Raw genomic sequence first — 15,334 nt, 5'->3', positions numbered from 1 at the left:
AAAGAAATCCGCTTAATACTCTGTTATGCAAAAAGTGCATCACGGGTGGTGGATTCCTTACATTTAAAAATATCCACAAAATTTATTATTTGATGAACTTGAGAATTAAAAAAAAACATTAGCTAAAACTATACTGTATGACTGTGCTTATGTGTGAATATACATTATGTTAACATGTAAATGCATTTCAAAGAAAAAAGTCAAATATATATTACTCATTTTTTGGAATTTACCTTTTTATAATTTATAATATAATTTTTAAAATTATATGTCTTCAGCTATAAGATATATGTATTTTTTTCTTTATAGTATCCCAACCACATGGTTCATCGCAGATGTCATCTAAATGTGAGTTCTTGATTTAGATTTCTGAAATAATTACAAATTTCTGATTTTTGTAGACAAAAGATTTTAAATTAATCTACACATAAAAAAGACGTCAAAATAAATTGATTATAGGCCTATTTCTCTATTTTTTTGTAGTTGAAGACGACGATTTATCAAAGGACATGCTATCCCGGAAGGAGGGGGTTCTGTCCCGCGAGCTGTGTGGCTTGGTAAGCCTTTTTTCTTGGGGATGGTGACGGATGCTGCTTCTTGAATTATCAAAAAAGAAAGAAATCAGACTAAGACTTTAAAATAATTTTCCTAAAGGAAACATTTATTTATTACACGACATATGTTGATATTTGATGAAAATTTTCAGGGAGTTGTGTGTTTTTTTTCTCTCCCGAATCTTTGGGGTAGATATACTACGGAAGCCCATTTAGGACCTATCAAAAATATTTTTGAATTCGTTAAAAACGATTTTTAGAATTCATTATAACAAATTTAATTTGTTATAACAGATTTATTGAATTCGTTTTAACGAATTTAATATCCATTCTCTGTAACCACTTAAACTTCGTTGCCACGCATGGTCACCGATTTTGATGAAACTTCACACATGCTTAGTACTTGACACCAAAAACAAATATCAAACAAAATTTCGTTGCTATGTGTCTCGGTTGCTATGGCAACGGCCGGAAAAGTTTAAAAAATCGAGATTTTCAACCACTTTAAATCTTGACTATGGCTTAATAAAAAATAGAAAAAGCAAACACACTATTCTCACAAAAACATGACACCTTGATGTCACTTCTACTGTAAAGAAACTGTTTAGAATATATCTCTAAGTAAGTGGTAACCAAGGGTACATTTGGAATACATTTAAAATGCTGAAATATGCTGAAAAACACTCCGTATTCACTAATGGTAGGTGTTACATGCTCAAACTCAATGAACGACTTAAGAAAAACAATGAAAATGTTTGACCTTAAGTATATAGGTATAAGCAATATTATTCTATAAATAACTTTTATGGTTACCATGGTAACACAGTGTAACCATGCAAAACAAGTAACTAAGATTGGGTTAATGCTACTGTCTTGAGGAAAAACATGAAAATTCAAGAGTAGCAAATATGCATCCTTAGGACCTTGCAACACCAAAACTATAAGAAAAATAGGGTACAATTGCTACTTTGTAGTGTTACCATGGAAACAAAGTACCAGTGCTTAAAAGTGAATTATTTTTCGCTGCATTCAGAATTAAATTGCCATTTAATCAAGAAACAAATTAAAGAACTCAGCTTGAATAGTACTTATCTGTTAGAACTGAAGTTGAATATCATATATTGATAAAATTTGATGAATAAAACAACACTGTTGCTATGGTTACCAAGAAGGGAAAATGTTCGATTTTATGAACTTTATATCAATATCAAACCCTGTGTGCCAACTTCTTGCACCCACTTAGAGATTTGATGATAGTCAACATCAAAAGTCAAGTTAACTGTTAATAAATATCAATCATAAAAGTTTTGGGAATCTACATTTAAGGGTACGTATCCAAGGAAAGAAAATATTTTTCAGGTTTTTAAGCATATATTTTTTGCTTATTTCCATAGCAACGCTTTATTTAAAGAATCTAATCTGAATTTTTTCAAATGGGAAAACTTGGGGCACACCAACATCTTATAAAATTGATCATTAGTTATGAGGAAATGTGCTTTTTTTAAAAGGTAGGATCTGATTTAAACATACAGAGTGTTACTTTGAAGGCTCTCTATGGTATAAAAACCTTGGCAACCATTGCCAACCTAAATGAAATATCATATTTTGTTTTTGGTCTATGTTTCAAGGCTCTTTTTTCTATTATTTGGTCACATTTTATCCTATAATTGCTTTTTATTTTTACGTGTATGACTTTATAAAATTCAATGAATATTTTTTTTTTTACTTTTGAATACTTTCTTACCATAGTAACGTATGTAATAGTTGATTTACCAAACATGTTTATCATGCATTTGAGACATATGACCTTCCACTTTTGGAAACAGTCATTGCCAATTGTTTGCTTTGCCACAAATATTAACTATGGGGCTCTAAAAATGTTAAAAAATGCCATTTTTTGAAATTTAAGATGTGTTGCCATGGTAACTATAAAACTTAGCAACCAATTTTTGCCTGATTTCAGTTTAGGGTATCAATGACTTTTATCATATAGAGTTTGGAGAAATTCTGAGACTATGTGTGCCACAGCTCCTATATAAAATTTCAAATCATTACAGAGAATGGCTCTTAATTTGTTATAACAGATTCATTGAATTCGTTATAACGAATTTAATTTGTTATTACAGATTTATTGAATTCATTATAACGAATTTATTCGTTATTACAATTTCTTTGAATTTGTTATAACGAATTAAATCAGTTAAAACAAATTTGTTGAATTCGTTATAACGAATTTAATCTGTTATTACAGATTTGTTGAATTCGTTATAGCCAAATTCTTGAATTAGTTATAACGAATTCAACAAATCTGTAATAACAGATTAAATTCGTTATAACGAATTAAATAAATCTGTGATAACAAATTAAATTCGTTATAAAGAATTCAATGAATCTGTTATAACAAATTAAATTCGTTATAACGAATTCTATAAATCTGTTATAACAAATTGAATTCGTTATAACGAATTCTAAAATTCGTTATAACGAATTCAAAAATATTTTTGATAGGTCCTAAATGGGCGTCCGTAATATACACATTAAAAACGTCCAGTCATTAAAAATAGACTTTTTATGCATGTTTTTACATATAACTCTAAACTGACACGGCCTTGTCAGTCTGGCAACACAAGACCGCTTAATTTTAAATTATGCTCAAATGTATGAATAATGGGGAAAATGCAATATAAAAGTATATATTTCATGAATCTTATACTTTCCTATTTCAGTGTTATTGCAATTTATTCTTTATATTAAATGGCGGATAAGTCTTATAACACATACTAGTAAGTACCCTGAAGTTAGTGTGCAGTAAAGAGAGGATACTTTTCAAAAAAAAAAAAAAATGAGCATTTGACTGACAAACAGCATTTGCTTTTAATATTCAATTATATCTTTCAAATTTCAATTTGTTCAGGTTAAAGTACTTAATATCGTATCACATATCCTTAATTTACTACTGTATAATCACACGTATATTCGATCTCTAATTTTATTAAAATATTTTGCTTTTACAGATGAAAAATTTATTCAAATTAGATGCAAATGAGAATCGTCCAGTGCAAGACTGTTCTGTGTCCCTTTCCATTCAGTTAGTATTTTCTTTTATTTGTTCTCAGAAAAGACAGCAATACGTTATATTAATTGTTTGTAAATATGTAAAATAAACACTTATAAACATTTTATTAAATGTATATGTCTTTTGTGAACGAAATTTTATTGCTTATAAATTTGGAACTTTCTTTTTACAGAGATGGTCACATGAAAGTCAATTTCAAAGTCCCAGCGACAGAAAAGCTCATGCAAGAGGAAATTGAAATTATCAAGCAAAATGTTTTAAAAAATATCAAGGATATAGATATCGGTCTCGGTGTTGTGTCCAACGCTGATGACGTCAGTATCTACAAGAAGGACGACAAAATGTCAACCACAGTGGAAATAATATTGACGACAACGAAGCCTCTTTCTGGTGTGACCGCCTCGACAACATCACGTGATACCGTTACTAAATCTAAATCACATATAGAAACAGTAACTACTGCTGGTCCAAAATCAACAACGGAGGGACACAGGGCAGCAATCGAGACTCAGGAGCATATAGAATCCAAAGATACAACTACAGATTCTATTGCTGAATTGATAACAACGACAGAAATGGAACTCCCCGATCACACAAGTATTGATGACGTAGCATTTTTATCTCATCTAAATAAGACCGTAAAAGATTTGATTCAAAACTTCGATTTAGAACTTGGAGTGACAAAAGACCCCATTGAAAATCAAAATCATCTGGTAAATGACTTTGAACACCTTAAGCATCACCTAAATGAAATCGCTCTCCGTAAGTCAGACCATGTAACTTCCACAGAAAAATCAGTTGTAGATGGCAAAAATATTGCTGCGAAAGGACATATTAACCATGATAGATTTGACTTGACCCTGGATAAAAATGATACATTTAATTTCACTGGGTTGCAGTTTCTTAAAGCAAATTCAAAAGCAAAGGGTGACACCATGATTAAAAATGTGTCACCGGACAATAATGAAACCATGTCAAGCAGCTCAAATACTTTTAAAGATGAAGCAAGAATAAATATTACTGACATCACCAATACAACAAGGTCAGTGGATAATCGAAATCCTATGTCTAGTGATCCACTTAATGACTCCTATTATGGTATAAATTTAACTGATGGATCAGAATTGACGAAAACAAGATCTATCAGCAAATTATTGGAAACGCTCGATGTCACGAAACAGTATACCACAACAGTTTCAAGCTTTATTTCAATGACAACAGCTAGCATTGTTCCAAGCAAAGTCACAGAGCTATTTACAAAGACTGATTTACACGCGGAACTCCATTCATCAATAGTAGCAACTTCAACTAAATCTTCACTGCATGATTTGAATCTGGATACAAATTCAAAACTAGGAGAAAAAAATAATGATCTAAGTGGAGTAGCAGTAACAACAGTACCTGTATTGGGTAGTCTTGGATCTACGGAGTCAACTCCGAAAGCAACAATCTCTGTTGACTCCACTTCAGTGGCAGCCACTAAAACGACGACTTCACTGCAGGATCTTTATCAGGACTTTCTGTGGAATTTTGGATCAAGATTATCAACAACCTCGAAGCCTGACACAGCTACTCATGATCACACGGCTCACAGCTCTCCACATACTGACAAACACCATTATGGAATTTATGGTAGAAGTCGTGCCCCTATGCATTTCACAAAGCAAACGATTGGACCAGAATTGACATTAACTGAAAAATCAACTTTTAATTTTGATGGCATGTCTTTAGATTTACCCACAGAAAATGAAACTGCACAACAAGTGCTTAATAAGACAAGCCAGGAGAATAATATCACGAATTTACACACGCATGATGAATACGATCCCCATAATAATTCCAATTTTCCAAACTCTTTGCCTGATTCTTCGGTGTCAGCAAATGAATTGTATCAAGGGCTTGAAAAACTTAACTTTGAAGGATTAGCATATGGTGATTACACATCTCCAGAAAATAACTGGACTTTGAGTAGTTCTGATGGTACTCCTAGTATGATTAACAATATAGAACAAAAGCAAGTTAATCAAGTACAAACAGATCAGGTTTTTGAACAATCTGACAAAACCAAATCTTATTCGTTGATTAAACCTACTGCAAGCTTTTCAAAGATCTATGAAAATTCAAAATTTTCTTCCACTGTTTCGTGGATAAATTCTCATGAACTTCTAGAAGGTTCTTCAGAAAGTCTGTTAAAGAGCCTTATAGGGTCAGAGAGCTCTTCAACCAATATCTTGAAAGCAACTATAAATATATACTCGACTACCAGAGGACTGATTACATCATTTCCTTCTTCTCCATCGTATTCGACGGATTACGAGCAAACGTTTAGTTTTCATCCACATCAAAAGAATTCACAAAACTCACAAATTGCAATATCCTCTTTAAAGACAGAAAACAACTCGTCACTTGATGTAATAACTTCTGTATCTGGATTAGAACTGCCACCTCACTCACCACAAAAGCTGTCCACAATACAGTCGTATATAATACATTCTTCTAAAATCGCTGGCGAAGATTCGTCAGTCATTTTGCATAGTACAAACTCCTTTTTAGATGACTCTTTATTCCAACAACATTTATCATTTCCAGAGCAAAGGCTTATCGACCACACATTGCTGAAGTTACCTGTTATGTCAGTTCAACTCGCCCTCGACAGCTCATTATCGGCGAACCATTACAAATCTCTTCAGGCTAATGTACATGAAGTAGTAACCCCTTTGACGAAGTCATCAAATGAACCTCCAGAATACAATAAAACGGAAAATACGCTCATCTCAGAAAAATTGATTTCATTCTCAAAGACTTCTCTTCAGCTTGTCAAATCATCCATCGTTTCATCTCTCACTACATTACCATCAAATAAACCTGCTTTCCGGGAAGAAAGTCAGAATGATGACTTCTCAAACAAGAGTATCTATTTTCCTGTATATCCTGACATCATAAAGGATACTGCTTTGGTTTCTCATGGTGTTCAATCACCAGAGATAGACCAATACTTTTTTCTTGAAAACAAGCCTTCCAACATTCAGTTTTCCATTCTTCCAAGCATAAAAATGTTCTCAATACAAGATTCTCCAACATCTTTACCAATAGTATCATCTAAACTGTACTCATTCACATTGCATAGAAGCATATCAATGCCGCAATTATCGTCAGCTGTCCACGAGAAATTAGATACAAAAGATATTTTCTCCTCAAAGTCATTGATACATCCTACTAAGACTTCTGGCTTAACGAATCTTGAAACACAGAAGTCGTTATATCTTAATCCCATATCATTTCCTGTGGATATGGCAACTTTGACATTCCCAGACCAGAATTGGAATAGAGACCAGGGCCTGCATTCTAATCAACATGACAAGCACCTGAACACTTCGGCAAAAAAAGACAAAGTTCCAATTTTATCACCTTTCTTGCAAGAAAGCTCTGCTGAATATTCATCTCTTTTATCGTTATCACACATGTCTTCATCCGTTTCAACATTAGCATTAGGTTTCTCAGCTATAAAACCATTTCGTAGTGAGGACGTTGGAGCATTTGCAACAAATATTCCTTGGGATGCTCTTGATATAAAACCAACCAAATCAACCTATTTATACAGTGTTTCATCGCATCATGAAAATATTGAAAGACCAATTAGTCCTGATAAATTATTTTTAAGGAAACATCAGAAAGAATCAAGTGTTCTTTATCCAAGTTCTTCGTTTGAGGAATTTTACACAAAAACCAATACCAAAACTTTTAATACTCATTCGATATCTGTGTACACCGTGACACACGAACCTATCGTCTATCTAACCATTGACACAAGGCCACTGATGGAATCATCTTTATCCATACAGCCGACACCCAGGATTTCTTTTCAAGCAACTTTTTTCCGGGATCGTAGAAAGCTAGAGGATCTTCCAGATCAGGGTAAAAGAGGTATATTGAGAATAAAAAGTGTCTCCAACAACCCTGGAGAAAGTACGACGGAAAGTCCTGTGAATGTGGATATCACTTCAGCTAGACCAAAATTATCAGCATCACAAGTCGCAGATCTTCGAAAAAATCTAGCTCGTATGAGAGCGGCTAGAATGCAGAATTTCCGAAGAAGGCAAAATTTGCTTGCCCGTATGCAGTCAGGAATTATGAACGACTTTCCATTAAGACGTCAAATTTCGGGAAGTAATACTGCAAATACCTTAGTGGGGAGAGGCCTCGGTGGGAATGGTAATGGCAGAAGAAACCGACAGAGACCTACAGCATCACCGAGAGCTGTTAGGACAACTCAAAATCCACGGCAGCGAATAGACAGAAATAGACTGTTTCCAGGATTTAACTCGGGCAATCAATTTAATCAAAATTTTTTCAATAATATACGCTGGAATGGATAATAACCGGATATATTTGTTTCCACCTCGTTTTAAATCATTGAATGGACATTTGCTGAATACTGTGTGCTTACTTTATGCTTTTTTTCATCGTAAATAATCACTATTCATTTGTATAGTAACTTGAGATATCTTTTTTGTTTTTAATTTATCATTTTTTCATTTATATTTTGAATGGTATGATGTGTCGATGATATTTTGGTATCTGTCTCACTTAGTCTGACTTTGAAAACCATATCTTTTATTTAACGTCTTTTTATTTTTGTTTATCTGTCTTAAAAATAAAGAAATCCAAATATTGTATCGCTGGTTTTTCTCACACCATGAAAAAGAAATGTTTTCACATTTGTTATCTTGACAAGTTCTAATTTTTAGGTCACCTGAGTAAACTCAGGGTCAGGGGTTCTAGTGCTAGGGTGGGCCATATAGATTATATTGTGAAAATTCAAAATTCTTTGATACTCTTCTTTTCTGTTTGCGGGCATTAAATAAACTAACCAAGTGCATAATTATGGTGAATAAGGCTGCCTCTTCTAAAATTGTGAATCTAATGGCCCCAGGGTCAGGGGTTCTAGTGGCAGGGCGGGGCTATATTATTGGATTATATAGTGAAAATGCATTATTTCTTTGATATTCTTCTTTTCTGCTCCTTGGCATTAAATAAACTAACCAAGTGCATAGTTATGGTGAATAAGGCTGCCTCTTCTAAAATTGAGAATTTTATGGCCAAAGGGTCAGGGGTTCCGGTGTTAGGGCGGGGCTCTATTGATTATATTGTGACCGTGTGAAATGAACAGATTTTGAGTCACAATTATATTCTTTGATAGTGCTAATTAAAACATAATTACAGACCTTGACCGCAAGACATTTGATGCTACCTGTACCTGAGTGAACATGTTAATTATTATTCAATTAATTTAATTATGTCAATTATGTCCATCTGCTTAGAGTAACTCTTCATTTTAATTGTTTATTTCATCATTGTTATAAATTGGTCGTTTCATACATGATCGTCAGTTGGAAACTGGACCTTGCACTGTCCACGCCGACATACCGATCGTGTAGTAAACACCAAGTTTGGATCGTTATAATAAATTATTAAACGAAGCACCGACTTGTGTATTTCTACCGGTTATATTTGGTGGAGAATCCTAAGGGTAATTTACCCAGGGCTACTGCATATACTTTGTAGTAGTTAGATCCCAGTACTCTCATACAGCTAAGCGAGTTTGCCAACCTTCGTACCAGAATTCCCCTAATCATCGACATGTTTCCATTTGTTCCTGCATGGATGCGACCAGTCCAACCGCGCTTCACCTTGCAACAGTGTGGACGCTGCGGATTAAGACACGGATGGACCGTCTGCAACGCACTGGCTTCATCATGTTTTAAGTGTGGAAGAAGAGGACACTATGCAAGGATGTGTAAAACACGGAATGTCCGTACCATCTATGCTGTCTCTTCAGTACCGACGCGATCAGTTGAAACGCAGACTGACGAAACATGTACAGTGCGAAGGAAATCAAAAAGGAAGCAAACCAGAGACCGAGAAAGAATAATCAAATTTCGAACAACCCGCAAAGAAAAATCCACATTGAGTGAAATGCCATTTTCATCTGTCAGTGTCATTGACATTCATAGTGAAACTTTAGAGACCCAAGTTAAAAACTTCAGGGACAAGGCAGCATCTTACAAATCCGACGCCCAATACTACCAAAATAAATGGTTGCGTGAGCGGCAAGTTTCTCTGACGAAGTTCGTAGAAAAAGACAAGACTATTAAAGAACTCCGGGAAAAACTCTCAGCTGTAGAAAAAGACCTTGAGGAATCGAAAAAAGTATTAACTGACTTTCAGAATGAGACCGAAAAGAAAGAGGAAGAGTTGAATTCACTTCGGAAATACAAAGAGTTTCATTCCTCGAGGAAAGCCATCTACAGTGGACCTCCCCGTGGAGCCAGGAAGCAGTATCCAAGGACTTCCAATGTTGTCAGAAGTATGCCTGACAGCACTGGACCTTCTTGGAAACACGAGGACGTGTTTCGGGGGGCAAGGGAGTACTGTGACCGTGTGAAATGAACAGATTTTGAGTCACAATTATATTCTTTGATAGTGCTAATTAAAACATAATTACAGACCTTGACCGCAAGACATTTGATGCTACCTGTACCTGAGTGAACATGTTAATTATTATTCAATTAATTTAATTATGTCAATTATGTCCATCTGCTTAGAGTAACTCTTCATTTTAATTGTTTATTTCATTATTGGTATAAATTGGCCGTTTCATACATGATCGTCAGTTGGAAACTGGACCTTGCACTATCCACGCCGACATACCGATCGTGTAGTAAACACCAAGTTTGAATCGTTATGATAAATTATTAAACGAAGCACCGACTTGTGTATTTCTACCGGTTATAATATAGTGAAAATGCATTATTACTTGAAAATCTTCTTTTCTGCACCTGGGTATCAAACCAATGAACTATGTACATAGTTATGAGGAGGAAGGATGCCTCTTTGAGATCTTTGAATTTCAGGACCTCTTGGTCAGGGCTTCTTGTGTTAGGGCGGGGCTCTAGCGTTTATATAGTGAAAATGCATAAATTTTTTGAAAATCTTTTCCTTTGATCCTGGGTATTATGGCAATGATCTTAGTATATATTTATGATGAAGAACGCTGCTTCTTCCAAAAATGCTTAATTTCCTGGCCCCTGGAATAGACCTGTACTTTGGGGGAGGGGGGGGTCTGAAAATGATTTAATGCTTTGAAATCTGCACTTTGGTATTAATCAACAACATGATGAAATAAAATTTATAAAATTTCCAAAATTTTGAAAGATGTGGCCCCAGGGTCAGTGGTTCCTGTGGGATGGGGTGCACAACTGATAATGATAAAGTGGAAATGCATTTTCTCTTTGTTACTGTGATCTACATGTACCTCTGGGTATTACTAACCAAAGTAAGTATGCTGGGTGCATAATTATGATAAGCAATGGTGCCTCTTTCAAAATTGTGAATTTCATGGCTTCTAGATTAAAACATGAATCATATTCAATTGTTTGAAAGTTGTTGCATGATACTCAGGTGACCTATAAGGCCCACGGGCCTCTTGTTTTTTTACTTTTTAATTATCATAATTAGATCGTGTAATAGAGATTAATTGGTGCTGATATTTTTTTTTAATTCTCCACTAAATAAAATACACTTGTCTAACGTGAGACGCACTGTACACTAGTCTAACGTGAGACGCACTGCTAAGCATGCGTCTCAGCCATGTAGATTGTGACTCTCGACTTTAAGTTAGTTTCACAAGGGTATTATTGGATATTGGTCTCTTGCGGTGTTTCTTTCTTTCTTTCTTTTTTTTGAGTCGCGCGGAGTAGGGAGTTGATCCTACATCACGGGTTCATATCTCACTGGTGGACCCGGAGACTGATCCTCCGTATAAACGGAGGTTAACCCTAACCCTAACCCTGTCACATTAGGTGCTGACATAAAAAAGATCTATCATTGCTTAAAGTCCGCAAGTGCCGAACATAGGTGAAAATTTGTTGCCCTCAATGGCAAGTGATGCATGGCATCTCGATATGAGTTTGAAAAATTCTGGAAAGGGACATTAAACAATCCAACAGATAAGAAATATTTTCATAGGGAGATTATTTTATAAAAGTTGTATTTTTGTCAAAGAAAACTTACAGCTTGTCATTATTTAGCATTTTACACTTGGGCAGTCAGGTGTTTAATTTATATGGATAAACCACATTTCCTCAATTTAAGATCATAATTTACATTAAAATTTATTTTAAGGGTCTTTGCGTCATAAAATGTTTACGTCAAAGACCGTTAAAATATCAAAAGGTGGGGTTAGGTATCATGATTTCATGTCGACCATTCACACTCGCCGTGTGTTCCTTGTTATGATTAGACAAACGGAAAAGTCAATAGAAAGTCCATAAGAAATTCAGTATGGAAAAAAAATTATCTAATGATTAAAATGAGAAATTTATGTCAGCAATCTACTTAATAATATATTGTATTTGCTGTCAAGGCCATTGTATCAACCATAGAACTTAGGAAATGCGGACTGTAAACGAGAATGTTGATATCATTTTCATCAACTAATTTGTCAATAATGATTAGTCAAAAACGATATTTTTGAATTTTCTTTCTAATATTTTCAAATTGTAGAGTCAGAATTTTATCCAATGATACCTCCATCATCATCAAGTCTGAAATGGAAAAGAATAAAATTAAGTGTTACTGCGCTTTGTGTTTTTAAGATCTATTCAAGCACTAAGGTAAAAAAAAAAAGAAGTACATAAAATTGTAATCTTTAAAAATTTTCTTTCATACATTGCAAAAGTACTTCGCCAGTGATTTTACTTACTCTTTTTCGCAAATAAAGTTGTACTTCCTGTCACATGGGACATCGTTCCAGTGGAAGGAAATAGCGTCATACAGATGGGCACAGTCTTCATGGTGTCCCCCATTATTGGGTTCCCCCGGCCCCCAGCCAGTATAACCTGGGCTTTTCTGGGTGCTCTCCCAGACCCAGTGTCCCTCCACTAAAGCATCAGTCAAACCAATCCAAAACTGACCTAAAGTACAGTTGTCAAAATAAAACTGTTTAAATTTTTTTCAGGGAGTGTGTTGCATCCGCATTAATGACGTGAACACTACCTAGATTCAACAGGTAGAACACTTACTTAACCTAAAACTAATTATGGTCTATGAAAGAGTATGCTAAAGGGTAAACGCGCACTGCTAACAGTCTATGATGTATATATATTTCATTACATGTGTACCTATAGATATAATAAGATGACCATACAGAAATGCTTGTATTTAATAATTATTTTTTAAATGCAAGGTTTTCTACGATGCATCTATATCATTATAACTAACTTTTTTAGTTTAAATGTTATCAATCACCAAATATGACTTATATTTGAATTAACATGATTTTCACATAAAGGAAGTTTTGATTTAAAATGAAAAAAGAAAACAATTAGGGATTTTGCAAAATAAATAATTTTAATTACTTAATTACACTTCAAAAACAAAAAAATCTTTTTTACATATTAATTTTTTTTCTCTATCTACCCTTGTATCCATGGTCCATTAAGTAAATACGAAGAAATTCATCCTCTACTTCTGTCTCTATTTCCACTAATTTGGCCTGAAGTGCATTGCAGTATAACTGTGGAAAATACATAATTTATTAATTGAAGAAAGAGCTATGAACAAATGGTAGGAAGAAATGGGTGTTAGCCAACGAATGGCGATCACGAATAGGAAAGTATGAGGGGAGGGAAGTAGATGGGCGTGGCAATTGACGGTAAAAGCTGAGTGAAAAAATGTGATGATAGAGGTGGGAGAGGGTATCCCCCGCCTATTATTTTTAAATGAAATAGACAACAATATAAAGTTTTCTATTCATTTTTTACCAAAAAATACTTATTCAGATATTATATAAAATATCATCTGCATTTAATAAAGTGTACTTGTAAATAATTAAATCCAAATATCCGTTTATGTAACAGGATATGGAATGAATTTGAGATGCTTAACTTGGTTATAGGGTATCTGTATATTTATGGGGAGGAATGCAGGTTATGATTAAAGTTACGAACCATTGCTTCAGTCCATCCGTCTGGGACATCAATGAAGAAAGCATAACAAGATAAACCACGCTGTTTCCATCCAAACGGACACTGGCTAGGCTGGGCGCTGACGCTATATACTTATACAATTATACAACATATTACATATTTTAAGGAATAAGAATTAAGATAGCAAAATTAAACCTCGAAAAAGCAAAATTAAACCTCGAAAAAAGAAAAAAAAAGCAGATAACAAAATAAATGATGAAAATTACAACATCAAAATAAAACCATAAAAATCTGTGTAAATTGTTAAAAATATACTTGATAAAGAAGGTTTAATAGTGATTATGAATCTTACTGGCAATTGTCGTAAAGAATGTTGCAATTAATATATCCATTTGTCAGATAAGAGTAAAATTCCTGTTAGTGAAGGTCATCCTATACCTTTATCTGTAGTTATAAACCTGGTCATACATGAACATTTCTTAAGACGGGAATTTTTAAATCAATATTCATCTGGATATAAGAAAAAAAATTATTAGTCTGGAGAAAAAAATATAGTAGCCTGGGCAGTTCAATTTTACTCTTTTCACCAACACACTAGTCAGAAAAATATGAGACAACGACTCTTCATTGCGCTTATATCTACAATTCACCTTTTAATTCACCTAACACTGAATACTAGCTACAATGAGGGCTACTTTTAAGATTGTAGACGCTACAAACATAAAGGTCAGAGCAGACTATGATCATGAATGATAAAGTCACCAAGCAACTAGCCTCCAATTTTCAAACTATATGTAGTTAAGGATTACGATTTGCTCATGAAGAATTCAACGGGAAATAATACGGCGAGTTTTTAAAAAATCGAAAAGACAGACAGACAGACATGCTTTATTTCCTCTGCAGCAGAGATCAATGCATCAAACTGTTAATATGTAACAAGATTTGAACTTCAAAACAAAAATGTGGAAATATGGACACAAGTTACTGTCCATAATTTAACCAGAAGTCTCTGTCGAGACTGTAGCTCTAATGGTTTATACTTAAAACAAAGGAAGAGAAAAGTAGCAGTTGGGACTTGAGACTTTAAATCAGCAATAAATAGAGAAATGATCCTTGCCACTCATCAAAATAAAAACCAATGCACAGAATTATGTATCTTAGTGTAGTCTACTTGTGTGCCAAGTTATACTGAAATCAGACCAAAACTGCAGGAGGAGTAGCATTTTGAAAGAATTTCACAGAAATTTCTATTTTTAGTAGCCATGGCAACATTGTTCATTGAAATCAAAAACCAATGCACAGAATTATGTATCTTAGTGTAGTCTACTTGTATGCCAAGTTATATTGAAATCAGACCAAAACTGTAGGAGGAGTAGCATTTTGAAAGAATTTCACAGAAATTTCTATTTTTAGTAACCACGGCAACACCGTTTATCGAAATCAAAAACCGATGCACAAAATTATGTATCTTAGTGTAGTCTACTTGTGTGCCAAGTTATACTGAAATCGGACCAAATCTGTAGGAGGAGTAGCATTTTGAAAGAATTTCAAAGAAATTTCTATTTTTAGTAACCAAGGCAACACCGTTCATCGAAATCAAAAACCAATGCACAGAAGTATGTATCTTAGTGTAGTCTACTTGTGTGCCAAGTTATACTGAAATCGGACCAAATCTGTAGGAGGAGTAGCATTTTGAAAGAATTTCAAAGAAATTT

At 34.1% G+C, this 15,334-nt stretch overlaps 1 protein-coding gene across 1 annotated transcript; it reads right to left on the bottom strand.

Moving 5' to 3' along the window:
• Positions 1-12,191: 12,191 nt before the first annotated feature.
• Positions 12,192-14,066, bottom strand: LOC134230673 (perlucin-like). The gene is made up of 5 exons (XM_062712511.1): positions 13,972-14,066; positions 13,641-13,750; positions 13,111-13,207; positions 12,395-12,605; positions 12,192-12,236 (listed from the first exon to the last, which is right to left on the bottom strand). Exons 1-5 carry the CDS (start codon positions 14,009-14,011, stop codon positions 12,206-12,208), a joined length of 489 nt encoding a protein of 162 aa, XP_062568495.1. The 5' UTR covers positions 14,012-14,066; the 3' UTR covers positions 12,192-12,205.
• Positions 14,067-15,334: the final 1,268 nt, after the last annotated feature.

This window comes from Saccostrea cucullata, unplaced genomic scaffold (genome assembly GCF_032062105.1).
Source record: "Saccostrea cucullata isolate Sc308-1 unplaced genomic scaffold, CSIRO_AGI_Scuc_v1 ctg144, whole genome shotgun sequence".
In the NCBI taxonomy this organism is placed as follows: Eukaryota; Metazoa; Mollusca; class Bivalvia; order Ostreida; family Ostreidae; genus Saccostrea; species Saccostrea cuccullata.
Note: the sequence above shows the minus strand (reverse complement) of the source record. Positions and strands in the feature narration are given on the sequence as shown.